Source organism: Microtus ochrogaster, chromosome 10 (assembly GCF_000317375.1).
Source record: "Microtus ochrogaster isolate Prairie Vole_2 chromosome 10, MicOch1.0, whole genome shotgun sequence".
Lineage (NCBI taxonomy): Eukaryota > Metazoa > Chordata > Mammalia > Rodentia > Cricetidae > Microtus > Microtus ochrogaster.
The window spans coordinates 43,146,728-43,167,636 of NC_022016.1; the positions used below are offsets into that span (position 1 = coordinate 43,146,728).

At 44.6% G+C, this 20,909-nt stretch overlaps 1 protein-coding gene across 2 annotated transcripts in view; it reads left to right on the forward strand.

Moving 5' to 3' along the window:
- The window catches only part of LOC101999974 (protein DDI1 homolog 2), a 43,650-nt gene that overhangs the window by 1,600 nt on the left and 21,141 nt on the right, over nt 1–20,909 (forward strand). For both annotated transcript variants that reach the window (XM_013348386.1, XM_026782384.1), the window contains exons 2-5: nt 8,347–8,476; nt 13,517–13,753; nt 15,557–15,683; nt 19,767–19,894. In XM_013348386.1, the coding sequence (XP_013203840.1) occupies nt 8,347–8,476; nt 13,517–13,753; nt 15,557–15,683; nt 19,767–19,894 (622 nt within the window). The remainder of the gene's footprint in view (nt 1–8,346; nt 8,477–13,516; nt 13,754–15,556; nt 15,684–19,766; nt 19,895–20,909) is intronic.

Genomic DNA, 20,909 nt, shown 5'->3' on the forward strand with positions numbered 1-20,909 from the left:
CCCAATTTCTATAGAAAAATTCACCCACAAAAACCTAGGACTCAGTTCCTGTTGGTCAGCCTCATACTCATGGCAGTGGCGAACTAAGACCAAAGAGATTGTGGGGGGATATCAGCCTTTTAGAGGGTCAATTGATTGATTGATTTTTGATGGGAGTTTCAAGACAGGGTTTCTCTGTGTTGCCCTGGAAAGTGCGCTGTAGATCAGGCTGGCCTTGAACTCACAGCCATCCACTGTCCTCTGCTTCCTGAGTGCTGGAATTAAAGGTGTGCACCACCGCCACCCAACAATTGGTTGATTTTTGAGTCAGGGTCTGACTGTATAAATCATCGGCTTCCATCTAAACTCATACAGATCCCTTCACTCGGTGTCCCAGGCTAGAGCTATCACAACCAGCTGTTTGGTTTTTTTGAGACGAGGTCTCAACTGAGGGGCCAAGGCTGACTTCAGACAACATTCATCCTGCCCCAGGCTCCTGGACTGCTGGATCACATGCAAGTGTGTACTACCATGCCCAGCCTAGCCTATTCAGTTTTTGAAGTTCCCCCCCACATCGTTTTTTTATGTGGCTGTTTGATTACCCAAGTTATAATTGCAAGCTGATTGGGAATAATTTTAAGTTGAATTTGTTAGTAGGACTTGAGAGTGAACAGAGGTTGACATTGTTTCTTTTCCCATAGTGCCCACATGCACTGTGTGTGTGTGTGTGTGAGAGAGAGAGAGAGAGAGAGAGAGAGACAGACAGACAGACAGACAGACAGACACACAGACACACACACACACACAGAAGCATTCTACGCCTGGGTTATAGGTGCACTCCCACGCCTGTGGCACTTAGATGTTAGTAAAATTTTCAGTAAATTAGGGTATCAGATTGAAAGATAATTGTAGGGTTAAAGAAGGCACTGTCACCTGCCACTTGGGGACTTTAGGGGTGCTACTTGAACAATTAGGCTAGCTCCAAATCTTCCACTGCTGGCATCAACTTTTGGTATTTACTTTCTTCCCAACGCAAATTAGTGTGCTCCAACTAGTGTTAAGCCTGTATTAAATAGCTGTAAACAGCGCCCTGTTTTTCAAGTTAGTGCTGTCGGCTCTATGTAACCTGACAACGTAGTGTCTATTTTAAGAGCGGATTTTTAAGCACTCTGGGGGTCGCTTGTCTGGCTTGCTTGCTGGCTAGCCCCCACAGGCAGGAACAGGATCCGCCCCAGACACTGAAGTCACTTCCTTTCGTCGGATCTTAAACATATCATTTTTTTGTTTGGTTTGGTTTTTGTTTTATTTTCCCCAGTCATTTCTTATTTGAGCTCCCCAACCAGTTTTTCTAACTTGTCCCTTCCTCTCCAATTTCTTTCTGGCTGTTTACTTCATTGGGCTTCAGTTTTTTCCATTCCCCTTCCTTCACCTGTTTCTGACTTCATACCACAGGTGTCCAAACATGTATGAATTTTACAGAGCTGCTTGGCTACCGAGTCACACTTGCACTGAGAATGTTTCACTTTAGTCACATGTACAGGTGGAGATGGTTTCTGTTCTAAATTTATTATCCTCATGTAATAATTTGTATCTCCATAAGTAAAGTGGTTCAGATCATGCTCACAGTACCTTGTACATAAATTACAAAAGTGGCTGTTTTAGGTACTATACACGTGCATATTTTCTTGTGTGGTACATAGCAGTTACAGCTATGTACACAGTTATATATGTGCATATACTATACATCAGTTACGTTGTGTACATATATACATTGAGTAATAATGTGCATTATAAACATGCAGAATAGAACTCAAGGATAAAATAAGGGGGGAGTGTTGGCCCATGCTTTTAATGCCAGAACTTGGGTGGCAGAGGCAGGTGGATCTCTGTGAGTTCCAGGCTAATCTACTCTACAGAGCAAGTTTCAGGGCATCAAGGAACTACACAGAGAAACCCTGTCTCAATCCCCTACCCCTCCAAAAGAATAAACAAGACTACACGGAAATGGGACTGAAGAGACAGTTACCGACTAAGAGCACTTGTTGTCCTTACAGGGGTTTGATTCCCAGCACCCACACAGTGGCTCACAACCATCTATAACTCTAGTTCCATGGGATCCAACACCCTCTTCTGACCTCTGTGGGCACTAGACAATACACATAGTACATATACATACACGTAGGCAAAGTACACATACATAAGTCAAAATTAAAAAACAAAAAGTAAATAGAAATAAGAATTCTCAGGCTGTACCTGTACTCACCCAGGGAGCACTGTTTGGAGCCCCACCTTTCATCAGCATCGTCTGTGCTGTCTCATTATAGTAGTTCTGATGCAGTGACAATAAATTTAGAATAGAAGCCGTCTCCACTTGTGCCGTGATTAAAGCAGGACATGTTCTCCCACAGTGCAAGTGTGTGCTTGGCAGCTAGGCGGCTTTGATGCAGACTTGACTGGGCCGACCTCAAACAATTATCAGAACTTACCTTCACGTTAAATGTCTGGGTGGTTTTGAAACTAATTTACGTGTATAGGTGATGTGGAGTACAAGCCTGTACAAAATGGAAGGCCCCTCAATGAAAGCCATGTTTAAGTGGCAGCTAGCAACCGTAACTGTGACCCTGGAAATGCCACTTTTGTACAGCTTTTACATGGTTTACAAAAATGCTATTTTAGACCATGGAAACCGAAAGTTTCTATTGTGGCTAGTTTTGGTGTGTTTATTTCCTTAAGTAATTCATGGTCTCCCCTCGGGGGGCCCCCACCTCTGGTAAATTCTGAATAGTTGTGTTAGAAAGGTTGTAACACAGAAAAGAATAAAGAATGCAGCCACTCGCTTATTCCTCATAACCTATAACTTATAACTGCAGTTTGGGTGTTTGTTTGGTTAGTTTTTTGTTTGTTAATGTTATTTGAAACTCACAGTTCAAGGCCAGCCTGGTCTTCATTGAGGGTTTCAGGCCAGCCAAGGCTACATGTTGAGAACCTGTCTCAAAAAAAATTCTTGTTGGCATGCTGAGTATGGTGGTTCACACCTTTAATCCTGTCACTTGGGAGACAGGCAGACATGGGGGGGATCTGTGAGTTCTAGGATAGCCTGGTCTACATAGGAAGTAGTGAGACCTTGTTTCAAAAAAAAAGTCTACTGGGTTGGGGATAGCTCTGGTAGAGTGCTTGCCTACTGCACATTGCCAGCACTGTAGGAAAGAAAAGTGACAGCCCACCCACCCCGTTAATTGAAGGCTCTCTTTCAGAGACCAGAAAACATTTGGTGTCATGCTTAAAGGTTCTCGAGTTGTATTTTTGAGCTTGTAGCTAGGTGTTAAGGTCGGAATCTTGTCTGAAAGTCGGATTCTAACACTCCCTGGGTGTGAACACTAGCTGCTGCATCAGGTCTGCAGATTTACACCTAAAAGTGTAGACTTCTGTTGTACCCTCTTCTGACTGGCAGGGCAGGGCTCGGGCTCAGGTTTTCTACACTAGTTTCTGAGGTGGAGGACAGATGTGGTAGAGCACTGTGCTCGTGCCATTGCCAGCTTGCCTTTTGTTTGGCTGGTGGGGAGACTAGAAGTTGTTGATCATATTGAGGTGGGAGGTGAAATGGGTTTGTTTGTTGGACCACGTGTCCTCTTGCCTCTGCCTCCCAAGAGCTGGGATTACAGACTGTACCATCATGCCTGGCCTGTACAGGGTGATTTACTTAAGGACTTTTTTAAAAAAATATTTATTTATTTGTTATGTATACAATATTCTATCTGTGTGTATGCCTGCAGGCCAGAAGAGGGCACCAAACCTTATTACAGATGGTTGTGAGCCACCATGTGGTTGCTGGGAATTGAACTCAGGACCTTTGGAAGAGCAAGCAATGCTCTTAACCACTGAGCCATCTCTCTAGCCCCTTAAGGACTTAAAATGTAAAATAATCACATTTCTTAGACTTTTTTTTTTAATTTTTTTTTTTTTTGGGGGGGGTTTTTCGAGACAGGGTTTCTCTGTGGTTTTGGAGCCTGTCCTGGAACTAGCTCTTGTAGACCAGGCTGGTCTCAAACTCACAGAGATCCACCTGCCTCTGCCTCCCGAGTGCTGGGATTAAAGGCGTGCGCCACTACCGCCCGGCCTCTTACACTTTTTTGAGCTAGGGTTTCAATAGCTCAGGCTGCCCTTAGCCCCAGCCTTCCTTCTTTATCCTTGTAGGTCCTGGGGTTACAGTCTTCATGTCCTAGTTAAACCTGCTGGATTTCATTCTTGTGGACATTTGCTCTCTACCCAGTGTGGTGGCTAATTTTATTAGCACAACTGAATTAGGCTTCCTGGGGGAATTAGTGAATTATATCTCCAAATGTGTCTATGGTGGCATTTTTCAGAGACAGTTTCATCCTGGGGCTCTGGCCTAACCTGTGGATGCTTTGATGAATTTGTAATATGGAATTATTGGGAAGTGGTAAAAGGTAGTGGGATCTAGTTGGAGGAGGAAGGTCATTGGAAGCATGTTCTTAGGACATACCTTCCTTTGTCCTCTTTTCTGCTTTGAAATCAGGGCCAAACAAATAGACGTCAATGCCCAAGTAACGAACCCACCCATTTTTGAGGAAATGGAGTCAGAGATTCCATAACTTGCATGCATTATATATGCCTGGTGTCAGTGACTGTTAGAGCTTGAGTCATATCGCTGTCCCTTTCTTCTCTCCCTCTCACCCTCCCCTCTCTCTTAGATTGTTTTTGAGATAGGATTTTTCAACATAACTCGAGCTGTCCTGTAATTTTGTGTAGAACAGACTAGCCTCAAACTCAGAAAGGTACAGAGATCTGCCTGTCTCTGCCTCCCCAGGCTGGAGTTACCACCTCTTTTGGGTTCTGTTGCCATCCTTTTAAGAATGAGAAACTGGGGCTGGAGAGATGGCTCAGTGGTTAAGGTGCACTGGCTACTCTTGCAGAGGGCTGGGTTCAGTTCTTAGGACCCACATGATGGCTCACACATATTTACGATTCTAGTTTTAGAGAATCAGACACTCCTGGCCTCTGGGCACCAGCCATGCAAGCAGTAGACTTAGGCACATGAAAGTGCCTAAATGCTCGTACTCATAAAAAAATGCTCATACTCATAAAAAAAAATCAAATAATAAGAAATGGGAAAAAAAAGGCCAATTAAGAAGACGCTAGACATTGTAGTATTTTCCTGTCCTTTGCAGACATCCCCCAACCGCAGTATTTCTTGGTGTTTCGAATAAGGACAGTTATGTGTGTATCCCGTACCCCATACTCAGACTTGAACCCAGGGGCTTCACATAAGCAGTCAGGCACTGTCAGTAGAGGTTTAGATCCTTAGAAATGGCTTAGAAGCCATTTCCCAAGGCTACTTTGGGGTGCTAGAAAAGAATGCCATTTTTAATGTCAAGCACATAGAGCACCTGCGTCATGTCTCTTAATAGCTGTGTGGTCTCTGTGTCTTCTGATCCATAAAATTGGACGAATGATCTCTGTTAAAATGATTGTGACACTCCGTGAGACAGTGTGAGGGTTAAGAGGGAGAATGTGAACTGGGCTTGTTAGCCCAGGAGAGTTTCACTCAGTGGTAGCAGGGTGCTCTTTAAGTTTGGGTTTCGATATTACGCCCCATTGGAAAAGAATTCAGTAGTCTTGTGCTGAGCTTTTCCATGCCAGACAGATGCTCTCCTACTGAACCAAGCCTTATTCCCTAAACAGTTCTCATCTTCCTGAGTTTGGTTCTTTATACACGAACACATTTTCTAATAAGTGTGTCTTCCTTGGGAGACGAGTCATGTGTCTTTAAATACATTGCAGCTGACTCACTGACCTGAGACGCTAGGGTAGGCAGGCCATGGGCTATTGGTGATCTCATCACAGTGTCTTAATTGTGTTGGTGCCACCCAGTACACCTCAACCTGTGACCCAGGTTTATGGTTGTTTTCCACTCACCCCCACAAAGTATATGCGGTACAGTTGTCCATTGTATTATCAAAAAGAAAGAAGAATCAGTTTGAGATACGCACTTAGATGCGTGTCATGACTAGGTGGTAGTGATGGTTGCAGTCATTTTTAGTAGTGTATAAAACTTGTAAAATTGGTTGGGCCGTGGTGGCACACACCTTTAATCCCAACACTCAGGACGCAGAGTCAGAAACAGGTGGATCTCTGTGAGTTCGAGCCCATCCTGGTCTACAAGAGTTAGTTCCAGGCCAGGTTCCAAAGCTACAGAGAAACCCTGTCTTGAGAAACAAAACAAACAAACAAACAAACAAACAAAAAAGCGTGTAAAATTGGACAGGCAAGTTCTGCTTTCTTGTCTCCAGAAGGATTCCATTTTGGAGGATTAGGTTTCTTTTGCCCATATCACCATGAGATTAGGAGCAGAATAGCAGCATATGCCCAGGATGGCTGCTGGTGTAAATGATGTTTGCTGTTCTGTGCCCAGGAGCTTTGCCAAGAGCGTATGTGGACAGGCGCAGAAAGGCTGTGGTAGACAAATTGCCTAGTAGGTACAAGGCCCTGGGTTCAGCCCCCAGCACGGAAAAAGAACTGGAAGGAATATCTGCTATGATCAGTCCTGGTGGCCTGCTGGACACAGGACATTTAACGCCTGGCCCACCTAGTGACAGGCCCCTCCTAGAGTTCCTGGCTGAGTTAGTAACCAGCTCAGGTTGCTCAGTTTGTTTGTGGCCCAGAACAGGGCAAACGCTTAGGGAGCAAGATGTGCCAAGTGTGCCACAGCGTGTCCCATGGAGTACATGAGAACGTAGGGACAGTGTTTCCATCCTCACTCCTGTGTGTGCCATTCTTTCTCACAGTATACTCTGCTTCTGTGTTGGACCCATTGAAAGTATTTCTGTTAATAGGACGTAGCTCAGCATGTTTTTCTTTCATGTTAGTTTTCTCTCATAAACATGAGAGCAGTAAAACTTGGAGGATGGTAGAAGAAAGGCCTGCTAGTGTGTAGACTTCCTGCTGACTGTACTCTGTATTCCCGTCAGTCACTGTAGTCACACAATTCTCTTTCATCCTGAATTTCTTTTCTGTTTTTGTCTTGTTTTTGTTTTCAAGATGGGGTTTCTCTGTAAAATAGCCTTAGCTGTCCTGAAACTTGCTTTGTGGACCAGGCTGGCCTTGAACTCAGAGATCCACCTGCCTCTGCCTCCCAATTGGTGGGACTAAAGGTCTGTGCCACCATTCCTGGCTCTGAATTTCTTTTCTTTCTCCCTCCCTTCATTTCTTTAATGATTTGTTTTTTATTTTATGTACATTGGTGTTTTGCCTGCGTGTATGTCTGTGTGAGTGTCAGATCTCGGAGTTACAGACAGTTGTAGACTGTCATGTGGGTGCTGGGAATTGAACCCAGGTTCTCTAGAAGAGCAGTCAGTGTTCTTAACCATTGAGCCATCTCTTTCTCAGATTTTTAAACTATGTTTTGTTTTTTAAACTTTATTTCCTATTTTGAGAACTTGATCCTTGAGCACTGTGCTTACATCATTCTCACACACACCCCGTTCATGACTTGTTTTGTGATTATTGTTGTTACGTATATAATGGGTTTAGTTTTGTGGGTTTTTTTCGAGACACTATCTCACTGTATCCCTGGCTGATCTGGTACTCAAGGTAGTTTTTTGCCTTGGCCTCCTAGTGTTGGAGTTACAGGCATGTGCTACCACGCCTATATAGCTAAAAGTGTGCATTATTTGCCTTGTAGCAGACATAGCCAGAATATGTCATCCCTACTTCCCTGGTTGCTCAGAATGGAAGCTAAATTCCCTGCTATATGAATCAGCCCATCCTTTACTTGAGTAGACTTCTGGGCAGTCATTATATACCAGGCTTTGTCCTAAGCTGCTGGGCAGCTGAACAAAATCATTGTTCCACATAGCATACATTGTAGTTGACCAGATCGACGTGTAGCATATTAGTGAGGAAAGTAGTCTATTTCAAAATACATTGTGTTGTTCGGGATAGAACCCAGGGCCTTGTGGGTGTGAGAGAAATGCTATGTCATTGAGCTCCACCCATAGCCCATGTCCAGGGTTCACTTTAAATGTGACTTTAGGGAAGAGCACTGAAATAATGTTTGATCAGAAACCTAAACCAAGTGACAGGAGGAAGAATAATGGTCCTCAGGTAGAGAAAGAAACAGAGAGCATGAGGGGAAGGTAGTGTGCCTCATTGGGACAGCAGTGGGATGAGGTCAGAAGCGGCCATCAGCCAAATCCTTTGGGCCAAGTAGGAGACAGGCAGGGCTTTGGGTTTCCTTCTAGGCTTAATGGGAACGCATGGAAGGGTCTTGAGCAGGGAACATGATGAAGAAGAAAGTGGTACCATGTTGCTTCTCCACACTTTATACCACCGGATCTTCCCTTGCAGATTGTCTATGCAGAAAGACCTCTCACTGACAACCACAGATCCCTGGCTTCTTACGGCTTGAAAGATGGCGATGTTGTGATTTTACGGCAGAAGGAGAATGCAGACCCTCGCCCTCCAGTGCAGTTCTCAAGTAAGACCAAAGCTCATCACCTTCTAATACAGTGTCAGACTTAGGGGGTGTAGGCCGCCTGCCTGCCGTATAACCTTGGGTTGGTCATTGGTTTTCTAAATCAGTCATCTCTTTAGCAAGGTAGGTGTCACAATTGACCCAGCTTTACCTCATCAAGAGATGAAATGCAGGCTTAGATGATGTCATCACAGTCACGTAGCTAGTAAGTAAAAAGTGATTGAAATGGTGCTTTTTCTGCTGCTCCAAACCTGGCAGATTTAAGTGCTTGGAACATCAGGTTTGGATGCCTCCCTGACACTGCTATTAGTCTTGATTTGCCATTCGGAATGGGGAATTTTCTCCCCTTTGTAAATGTTTTTGTGGGTTTTTGTTTGTTATTATTTTTCCAAGTCAAAGTTTTTCTGTGTAACAGCCCTGGCTGTCCTTTAACTCACTCTGTAGACCAGGCTGGCCTTGAACTTACAGAAAGCCACCTGCTTCTGTCTCCCCAATGCTGAGAGTAAAGACTCGCACAGCTACTACCCTGCCATAAAGAATTTTTTTGGGGTGGGGAAGGGATTGGTTTTTCGAGACAGGATTTCTCTGTAGCTTATGAACCTGTCCTTGAACTCAGCTCTGTAGAGCAGATCCACCTGTCTCTGTAGCCGAGTGCTGGGATTAAAGTGCTGGGATTAAAGGCTTGCGCAACCACTGCCTGGCTTTAATGATATATTTTTATATGTATGTATGGGTATTTTACCTCTTTGTGTGTATGCTGTTGCATGCAGTTCCTGTAGAGGCCAGAGGAGGATGTCAGATCTTCTGGAACTGAGTTTATTATTTTTAATTTTGTGTGCATGTGTGTGTGTGGGAGGGGGTGTTGTACTCCTGAATACAGATGCCCACAGAGATTAGAGGCATTAGAGCCCCCAGAATTGTAATTTGGCTACCTTACATGTGTGTTTGGAGCCATCAAAAATCTCTTAGCCACTGAACTATGGCTCCAGACCCCGTGGCTTTTTGTTTTGTTTCAAACCCAGAACAGCCATGGAACTTTCTGTGTGACCCAGGCTGGCCTCCAGACTCCTGAGGGCTGAAATTACAGGCATGCACCCACACATCCAGCCAGCTTGGTGTTCATAGTCTGGAGCCTGCATTTAGGTTTCTGTGTCTAGAATATGCAGGACTGTGTGGGAGTGGGCACATGTGTGCTTGATGCTGAGAGGGCCTGTAGCTTCCTTCAGCTGCTCTCATGACTCAGCTCCCAAGCCCTGATGTGGGCTATGTGATGAAATGTGACTTCTTTTCCCTGCTGCCTGCCATATTTTGGTGAAAATCTTTAGATAGTATTTAGCCTCCAGGTCTCCTGCCTTTAAAGAGTGTGGTACTGGATTGACAGGTGTGTTGGGTGTCAGCAGACTGCAGCCTGGAGCACACTGCTTCATTCAGGCTCCTAGCCGTCTTCAGGCACTCCCTGTACCAGTTCCGGATTTCAATCCGTCCCTTGGGCTCCTCCTGCTTTAGGAAGAATAGCATTTGGAGTTTGCTCATCGGTAAAAAACAGATCTTCGCTTGGGTACTTTGTGAGGTGGTCGGTACTAGAGAGTCGCCATAGTAGTTTTGTTTGTATGTTTTATTTTTTCTTCACTGTTGGTATATGGACAACATCGCAGTTAGGTTGCTATGAGGGGAGGGTATGCATGGAGATCTGGGCTATGAAGTGGACAAGGTTTTCAGAGTTCTGAAGTGAATCGACTGGCAAGTGGAGATAAGTTTCTTCAGCAGAGGTGGCCCCACCCATGTGATTTGGTGGTTGGTGAGGACAGCAGCTCCCCAGGGAGTCTGCCATTCCCTCACCTTTTCATTGCTTAAATGTTTTGTCCCATGTGACTCTTTTCAACACACACACTGACTGACAACTGGCCTCTGTTTTAAGACAGTGACTAGTTGAGCCCACATGTGAGGCTGAAACCTTATATGTGAGTTTAAGCTTTCCCTTTTTGTAGTTGATACACAAAGGGCTTCTGGATAGTCCAGACTCTGGACAAGGCTGGTCATTAAATAAGTTTTAGGGTTGAACATAATGTCAATTTTTTTTTCAGGGCCATTGTCTCATTTGGCTCTAGTTTGTTTTAGTTTGCCTCTTTTTTGGAGACAGGCTTGCCTCAAGCTCCCAGTCCTCTTGTCTCCGCCTCTAGCATGATGGGGTTACAGGCATAAGCCACCATAACTAGCTGTCACCTTTCTTTTACTAAGCAGAGTTATTGAAATAAAGTCCACAACCATGATTCCCCCTTTTAAAGGATCACAGTTCAGTGGCTGTGATTATTCACAGAACTGTATAGCTCTACTCTCTGTTCAGCTCATTCAACATCTGAATCCTAGTAGTGATTCAGTGGTTTCCCTTACACACCAAAAGTGTGCTTCCTGTCCTTGTGCACTGTTCTGGTATTTCATGGCAACAGAGTCCGACATTGTGTGGGCTCCTGTGTGAAGATGAAGCTCTAGAACAGTCTAGAACCTGGGATGAAAAACTCCTTCATTTCTTCAGTCCTGTAAAACAGTTATGCCCACTTACTTCCCAGGACCTTGTTTGTCTGGGATGCACAGATGAAATTGTAAATTCAAAGAGGTACAGAGAACCTCCTCAGATTTCCTCAGGCAGTGCTTAGATGTTCAGAATTTGACATGAAATGTTTGTGCTGTTCACTTGATCCATACAGTTCTGGTCTGCAAAGTGAGTTCCAAGACAGGCTCCAAAGCTACACAGAGAAACCTTGTCTCGAAAAAACAAAACAAATAGAGCATACGTAGGGCCAGTAAGATGCCTCAGAGGGTAAAGGCACTTCCTGTACAAGCCTGGCAACCTGAGTGTGAACCCAAGAACCTACATTAAGGTAGCAGAAGATAACTTATTAGGTGGTTTGAATATAAATATCTCCCATAGGCTCATATATTTGAATGTTTAGCCAGGGAGTAGAACTATTTGAAAGGATTAGAAGGATTAGAATGTGTGACCTTTTAAAGGAAGTATGTCACTGGGGATAGGCTTTGAGGTTTCATAAAGCCCTGGCCAAGCCCAGAGTCTCTCCCTCTGCCTATGGATCACGATGCAGCTCTCAGCTACTGTTCCAACATGCTGCCATGCTCCCTGCCATGATGGTAATGGACTAAACCTCTCACACTGCAAGCAAGTCTCCAGTTACATGTTCTCTTTTGTAAGAGTTGGCATGATCATGGTGTCTTTTAGTTTTTTCGAGACAGGGTTTCTCTGTAGCTTTGGAGCCTGTCCTGGCACTAGCTCTTGTAGACCAGAACTCACAGAGATCCGCCTGCCTCTGCCTCCCAAGTGCTGGGATTAAAGGCGTGCGCCACCATCGCCTGGCGATGGTGTCTCTTTACAGTAATAGAACAGTGACTAAGACAGCAGGTGTGCACTGGAACACATGCCCACATCTTTAATTAATTAATTAATTAATGATTTTTATGTATTTATTTATTTTTTTTTATTTTTTTCATTTCCGAGACAGGGTTTCTCCGTAGCTTTTGGTTCCGGTCCTGGAACTTGCTCTTGTAGACCAGGCTGGCTTCGAACTCGCAGAGATCCGCTTGCCTCTGCCTCCCAAGTGCTGGGATTAAAGGCATGTGCCAGGCTGGAGAGATGGCTCAGTGGTTAAGAGCATTGCCTGCTCTTCCAAAGGTCCTGAGTTCAATTCCCAGCAACCACATGGTGGCTCACAACCATCTGGAATGAGGTCTGGTGCCCTCTTCTGGCCTGCAGACATACACACAGACAGAATATTGTATGCATAATAAATAAATAAATAAATATTTAGGGGGCTGGAGAGATGGCTCAGAGGTTAAGAACATTGCCTGCTCTTCCAAAGGTCCTGAGTTCGATTCCCGGCAGCCACATGGTGGCTCATGGCCATCTGTAATGGGGTCTGGTGCCCTCTTCTGCCATACACACAGACAGAGTATTGTATACATAATAAATAAATAAATAAAAATAAAGGCGTGCACCACCACCACCCAGCTTTTTTTTCTTTTTCTTTTTTTGGAATATTTATTTATTCTGGGGGAGTATTTCTTTATATGGCCCTGGCTGTCTATCCTAGAATTCACTGTGTAGATCAGGCTGGCCTCAGAGTCACAAAGATAAACCCTACCTCTGCTTCCTGAGTGCTGGGATTAAAAGCCCGCACCGCTATGCCTACAATAAAATTGTTTCAGAAGAGCATATCTAGAATTAGGCAGTTGCAGTTACTGGGACAGGCATAAGTTTGTATGTTTGCTTGTTTGAGACAGAGACTCATATATCACCAAGGTGGACAGAAATCTACTATATATCGGATTATCTTGAATTTGTAGTCCTTTTGCCTCACCTCATCCTTTATGTGGTGCTGGGGAGTGGGCACAGGACTTTGGCATGCTGAACCCCTAATTTTGAATTCTTTTCTCTCTCTCTCTCTCTCTCTCTCTCTTGGTTTGTTTGGTTGGGTTTGTTTGTTTTGGTTTTTGAAGACAGTGTTTCTCTGTGTAGCTTTGGTGCCTGTCCTGGAACTTACTCTGTAGACCAGGCTGGCCTCTAACTCACAGAGATCCACTTGTTTCTGCCTCCTTGAGTGCTGGGATTAAAGGTGTACACCACCATGCCTGCCTCTTTTTTAGTTTTTAATCTTTTTTTTTTTTTAATAATGTGTGTGAATGTGTGTGCACCATGTGTGTGCCTGACCTCGTGGGTGTCACAAGAGGATGTAGGCTGTTCCTAGGACCCAAGTTGCAGGTCATCTTGACCCACCATGTGGGTGCTGGAAACTGAACCGTGGTCTTCTGCACCTCTGAGTGGTCTCCCCAGTGAGCCCCTCCCCTCTCATATTTTTCCCTATTAATTTATTCTCGTAGCACCATCTTGGAGGAAGGGCAAGGGGAAAGACAGAGCGTTTACAGTTACTACTTGCTGTTGTTGTCAATGACGAATGCCTCTTTTGTTGTTTCCTTCAACACTTGTTTTTATGGCATGCATCATTTGAGTAAACTTTGATTGATTGATCTCAACAGACTTGCCCCGGATTGACTTCAGTAGTATAGCTGTGCCTGGTACATCAAACCCCCAACAGCGCCAGCTGCCCAGAGCGCAGGCTCAGCACTCATCTCCTGGGGAAACAGCATCATCTCCTCAAGGCCTGGACAACCCAGCCCTGCTCCGAGACATGCTGCTGGCCAACCCGCATGAGCTGTCCTTACTGAAGGAGCGTAACCCACCCCTGGCAGAAGCTCTACTCAGTGGAGATCTTGGTAAGCGCCCTTGTGTTTCAGTAGTTGTGCCAGACAAATGTGTAAGGCAGCTGTTTGAGTCCATTGGCTGTCTGCTGTGAGTCTTGAGCAGGCCACTTGTTGATGAGAGGTGATTAATGTAATCTCAAACTGGGGTAATTGGCAATGTTTGTATTTAATTGAAATCATCTTGATCCTTAGAGAAGTCTCTTTTTTTTAAAAATTGATTTATTATATATATAGTGTTCTGACTGCATGTATGCCTGCAGGTCAGAAGAGAGCACTAGATTTTATTGCAGATGGTTATGAGCCACCATGTGGTTGCTGGGAGTTGAAATCAGGACCTTTAGGAAGAGCAAGCAGTGCTCTTAACCACAAAGCTGTCTCCAGGCCCCTAGGGCAGTCTGTTTGTCCACCTGGGCCTCTTCCTCCATAGTGTTGTGATTAAAGATGTGTGCTACTATGCCCAGCTTCTTCTTCTTTCTTTGTTTTTCAAGACAGGGTTTCTCTGTGTAGCTTTGGAGCCTGTCCTGGAACTCACTCCGTAGACCAGCCTGGCCTTGAACTCAGAGATCCACCTGCCTCTGCCTCTCCCCAGGGCCAGCCTGATCTATAGAGCAAGTTCCAGGGCTACACAAAAAAGACTATGTGTTGGAGGAAAAAAAGTTTGTTTGTTTTTTAAAATTATATTTATGTGGCCACAGCTGGCATATGGATGTCAAGGACAGCCTTGGTTGTCGGTCCTCATCTTCCATCTTGTTTTTGAGAGTAGGGTCTCTGCTCTTTGTCACTGCACTGTATACAATAGGCTAGCCGGTCTGTGAGCTTCTGGGGGATTTTGTCACCATAGAAGCCCTGGCATGTGGATTGTATGAGTGCACCAGCTTTTATGTGGGTTCTGGGAGTCTGAACTCAGGTTTCATCTTGAATAGGTGTCTCAGCACATACCACAGCCGTAGTAGAGGACAGTTGTCAAGAGCTGGTTCTCCTGCCCTCTTCGGGGAGACAGGGATTAAATTCAGATAACCAGACTGGTCCACAAACTTCTGTCACACCTGGCTTGTTTTTAGTCTTTTTAAAGTGGGATTTCATATGTTGACCTGGGGGAAAGCTCAGATATCATCCTTAAGAATATGATCCACCTTGTGTGCAGCAGGGTCTCTCCTTGGCTTTTCAGCAGGTGGGCCAGGGCCTCAGAGAGCCTCTTGTCTCTGCTCGGGCACTGGGATACAAGTGCACACCATCATTTCCTGCAGTTTTATGTGGGTTCTGGGTCCTCATGTTTATAAGTTGAGCACATTTTCAGCTAGAAAGTTCCACTATGTCCCTTTTACTACTCACTTTCCTCTTGAATAGGCTGGCACTGTTCTGTTATTTGATTTGTTTTGTCTGTTTTCAAACTTAATATATTTGGAATTATAGAGTACACTCTTTGAGGTTTTCTTTTCTTTATTTAATTTTGGTTTTTCAGGATAGGGTTTCTCTATGTAGTTCTGGCTGTCCTGGAACTTGCTCTGCACACCAGGCTGGCTTTGAATTCACAGAGATAGCATGCTTCTGCTTTCTGAATGCAGGTATTAAAAGCTTGCACCGCCACTGCTAAAATGAAATAAAAAACATTTTTTAAAATAAAAAGTAGCTGGCTAGTGGTGCTGCACACCTTTATCCCAGTCTTGGGGAGGCAGAGACAGGCAGATCTCTGAGTTTAAGGTCAGTCTGGTCTATAGAGTGAGTTCCAGGACAGCCAGAGAAACCCTGTCTTGTAACAACCAGAAGAAAGAAAGAAAATGTAGAGCTGAATATGTTCCTCCCTTATTTTTGTAGAGAAATTTTCTAGGGTCCTGATAGAGCAGCAGCAGGACCGAGCTCGGAGAGAACAAGAAAGAATTCGTCTGTTTTCTGCTGACCCCTTTGATCTTGAAGCTCAGGCAAAGATAGAAGAAGATATAAGGTAAGATCCATCTACCTAATGAGCAAGCTCACAGCATCCAGGTCATCAGCATTAACTAGACGTCTGCTTGAAGGCAACTTCCCCATCTCCAGGTTGAGATAATAACCTCAGTCTGTCCAGGTAACTCTCTCCTTCATAGTCCTCACATTTTGATCCAGTATTTGAAAGTTCTCTCAAATTTTGTGAGCACTTCCTGGTTAGCAGACAAAACAGCATCGTTAAAGAAAGGTAGTTGACCCCAGGATGACTGAAGAGAAACCCCGTCTGCTGAGATCAGTAGACTTGCTCTGAAGGCTGATTTCAATCCTCATTAAGTCAGATCTTGAAGGCGGTTGGATTGGAGAGCTCTGCACATGTGGAGTCTTGTATTCTTCTGTCTTCTTTCGAGTGCCCCTTGCTGGCTCCCTGCCTGACACTCTGCCAACCTCGCGTCTGTTGCAGCGGCTCTCTGCTGGGGCTGTATTAAAGCATGCAGTAAGCTTTTCAGATTGCAGATGCTTGAGCCTTCTCTCTATTCTGATGAGTCAGGATCTTCAGGAATGGAGCCCAGGCAGGTACAGAGATGCTAAAGGCTAGTCACAAGCTAGATGCTGTCTGAATAAAATGGCCATCTGCTCCCCAAACCCAATTCAATTTTTGTTGCTAATTGTGAAAATCCTCCCGTAACTAAGAGAAACAAATCTAATGATGCTCCTGTTACACTGAATAGCAGGGTATACTCATAGGCTCTCCCCACCCTTTGCCTACACTGGGCCCTCACGTATATGTACTCGATAGACTTTATTACCAGACTGCATCTAGGACACTCTGACTATTCTTGAAATTGAAGAAATAAATCATATTTAGAACTAATTGACAGCCCTAAGCTATTTGCTCATGTTCTGTCGGTTAAGTGTTCTCTTTACATGTATCAGATAATGGTGATTTTCCCCCTCTCTTACACAGTTAGACAAGTATTCTGCCACTGAGTCACATCCTCGTCTCTGCTTTTACTCTTTATTTTGAGACCCAATCTCACTAAGTTGACAAGCTGGCCTTAAATTTAACGTCCTGCCTCGTCTTCTCCACTAGCTGGGAGGCCTGTGCAGCTGTACTTTAATCAGATGTTAGTGAGTGTCCGTGGACATAGCTTGACTAGCTGAATCAGCCCAGAGAAATAAACCATTTATGTTCTCAGATTGCGGCTCTAAGGGAGTCTGACATTGATTTCAGGCGTAGTTGGATTTATCCTAGGAAACCGGGGTGGTAAGGCGCCATAGACAAACCCTAGAAGTGGAGTGTATCGAATTGAAACAGGTTGTTTCCTACAGGGGTGGGGTAAAGGAAACTGGGTGATGTAAGGAAAGAAGATTACCCAGAGTGCCCAAGCTGGCCTGACACTGCTGTGCATCTGGGGCTGCCCTGCAACTCTTTGTATTTGTTTGACTCGGTTGGCTGGTTCATTGAATTGTGTTGTTGTTTTGAGAAAAAGTCTTACTGTGTAGCCCTGGCTAGCCTTGAGCTCAGGTCTACCTGCTTCTGTGTGTTCTGTGTGTGTGAGCTGCACTCACTTTATTCATTCATTCATTTATTTGAGGCGGCTTCTCTTGCTGAACCTGGAGCTCACAGATTTGGGTAGGTTTACTGGCTGGCCAGTGAGCTCCAGGGACCTTCGTGTCTACCTCCCCACCTCTGAGATTGTAAGTAGATATTGCCAGGTCTCCTCATGTTTGAATGGTAAACATATTGCAACTGAGCCATCTCCCTAGCCCTGCATATTCTTTTTCTTTTTTTCTCCTGAAACTTAACTTGGATTAGAGCAACATCAGGGGTTATATAATTATTTGTATGTAATTTCTAAATTTATAATGTGCCAGTGGATAAAGGTATATAATTATATCAAATGTGCCTTAAAATTTCTGCTTGGCGCATGACACCATTATACATGACACATTATATTGTACAGCAAGTGTAGTAAGTAGCTTCCCTGTTTGCCAGACTCAATTAAACAAGAGTGTCTGGGCTTGCTGAGAAGTGTTACCATCAGTTCAGTGAGCCAGGGTGTGAAGGAAAGCGCAGGCAATGGCATTCAGAGCACGGGTCCAGCAGACTTTCTGTAAAGCTAGGTAGTTAGCTGTTTTAGGTTTTGCAGGCCATTTGATCTATTTCAGCTCTGTGCCTGCCACGTGAATAAGCAGTGACAGTGGACAGCATGTTAGTTACTTATCTACTTGCTGTGACAAGCAACTTAAGGCAAGGAGAGTTTATTAATTATTTATTCTGTTTAAGGCTGTAGTCCATGTTGGCAGGAACATGTCTCCTTTTTATTCAGTCTTGGACCCCAGCCTGTGAAATGGTGATGCCCACATTCAGGGCTTCCTCAGAAGCACCCTCCGTGACAAATCTAGACTGGCATTTCTGTGCTGATTTTAAATACAATGTAGCTGATAACTGGATTTAACATCAGATGGTATGTAGACAGTGCCTCCATGTGGGTTTGTGGTTTTGGAGTCTGTCCTGGAACTAACTCTGTAGACCAGGCTGGTCTCGAACTCACAGAGATCCGCCTGCCTCTGCCTCCCGAGTGCTGGGATTAAAGGCGTGCGCCACCATCACCCGGCTCTCCATGTTCTTATGACATGTGCACATGTATTGGAATGCGGTCTTAGCAGTTCTTAGTTCACAGTGAACTTTACCTCAAATTGTAGACTGAGTTTACTATTTCCAGTCTAAAGGTATGCTGTCTAACCAGTCAGTGTGTATATCTCAGGCTGGTCTTAAATGTAGCCAAGGGTGACCATAAAGTTCTGATCCTCCTGCCTTCAGTTCTCAGATGCTGGAAGTCCAGGTGTGCACCACCACACCTGGAGATATGATTCTGGGCCCCTGCTTTTGTGCATACTGTGAAGGACTCATCCAACTAAGCTACTTTTCCAGATAGTTGCAACATTTGAAGCTCTGCTCTTGACTTGCTTAGCACCATAAGCTAAATTCTGTAAGGCTGTTTGTCAACGTTGTAATGGGAAGGAATTGTGGGTTTTTTGTTTTTTTCATTTTTCAGATTAGAAAAGCCAGTTGTGGAGATGAAGCAGCCTGCGCAGCAGACAGGTGGAATACATGTGATTCTGGTTGCAGACTAGTAAGACTGATGCACCAGGATGATACTCAGATGCTCAGGACATCCTCAGTTAAAACAGGAGTACATGGGATTGGAGAGATGCTCAGAGACCAAGAGCACTGGATGCTCTTCCAGATTTCCCGAGTTCAATTCCCAGCAACCACATGGTGGCTTGCCGTCGTCTATAATGAGATCTGGTGCCCTCTTCTGGCAAGCATGCACGCAGGCAGAATGCTGTATACATAATAAATTTTTTTTTTTTTAAAGGAGCATAGGACTGGCATAGTGACACATTCCTTTATTACCAGTCCTTGGAAAGCAGGGTGGTGGCCAGGGCTACACAGCGAAACCCTGTTTCAAAAAGATCCAAACCAAACTAACAAAAAACCAAAAATATAAGAACATGGTGCACACATATAACCCCAACTCTGGAGAGGCGGAGATGAGAGGGTCACAAGTTCAAGTCCAACCTGGGCTATGTAGTAAAAACCTGGCCGGGCGATGGTGGCGCAAGCCTTTAATCCCAGCACTCGGGAGGCAGAGGCAGGTGGATCTCTGTGAGTTCGAGACCAGCCTGGTCTACAGAGCTAGTTCCAGGACAGGCTCCAAAACCACAGAGAAACCCTGTCTCGAAAAAAACAAAAAAAAAAAAAAAAAAAAAAAACCTGTTGTAAGTATTATTCATGAAATATCAATTTCAATGTTTGGTAAGATCGAAAGGGCCTTGCTTTCTAGGAGTTTATTTTTCCATCTGTGAGCTTTTAGGGGAACATGATCATTTTATAGGAGGATAGTTTTTATTCCTGACTTAGGTCTTCTGCCAGCTCTGTCTCTCAAAACCTCCTGTTGAGTCACCTGTGGGGAACACAGAACCAATTTCCATTCAGTGACTCAGCTGCTCCAGTTAGGGCAGAACCGTTGACAAGTGTGTTTGGGTGTTCTTTCCGGAAATGGAGTTTTCAGTGTGCTGCTCTGGCTTGTCACAGGCAGCAGAACATCGAGGAGAACATGACGATAGCTATGGAGGAGGCCCCGGAGAGCTTCGGCCAGGTCGCCATGCTCTACATCAACTGCAGAGTAAACGGGCACCCTGTGAAAGCCTTCGTCGACTCAGGTGAGGATGGAGCAGAGGCGCTGCTCCTGTGCTCTGCTTGCTGGTGCCTTGAAGTTACATTTTCACTCTTCAGTCTTTGTGTTAGTGATAGATTTCTTTTCCCAGTCATTTCTCACCTGATTTTGTGTTTCTGTGCCTCAACTGGTAGTAAGGGCCTGGGGGGTGTTTCTAGGTTCTCATCCACATAACCAGAGAACTGAAAAATAGAGACTCAAACAGGGAGACAAAGTTGAGATTGACTGGGGGCAGGAGTGGGATCAGCAGTTAAGTTAGTGCTGCTCTTGGAGATCACATAGCTCACGAACACCCATAACTCCACCCTCTTCTGGCTTCCTGGCCATCTGTACTCATTCCGCACCCCCTCACACACATGTACATGTAATTAAAATAGAATAAAATGTTAAAAAGGAAAAGGTTGACAGGTTAACCTTGGGCCAGATAGGTAACAGTTGGTATTTAGGACTCCAGTTATTTGCAGCTGCTTTTTGTGGCACTCAAGAAAAGGAAGGTTTGGTTGCCAAGGAGGTGGTTTGAGTAGTTCTCTATTTTGATTGCTAAATTAGGTCATATGTTCATTTTTCTTACTGTATCAGATTTTAGTTATATGTGCACCCAGTTATACTAGACACAAGACTGTAAATAAGGGATTCCCCCTAAAAGGTTACGAGGTGGCACTCGTTTCCCTTATTGTGCATGCACCCAAACTGCTTCGGATTGGATTGGCCCTTCTCTTGTTCAACCCCAGATATACTGGGACTACACTTGACTAGAAACTGTCTAAATTTGGCATTACCAGGAAGTCAGTGTGCTGATATGTGTGTTTTAATGATTCTGGAGAGATGGGTATCTCAGTGATTAAGAACACTTGCTGCCCTTCTAGAGAACCAAAAATAGGTTTTAAACACCCAGGTTAGGGGGCTGGAGGGATGGCTCAGAGGTTAAGAGCATTGCCTGCTCTTCCAAAGGTCCTGAGTTCAATTCCCAGCAACCACATGGTGGCTCACAACCATCTGTA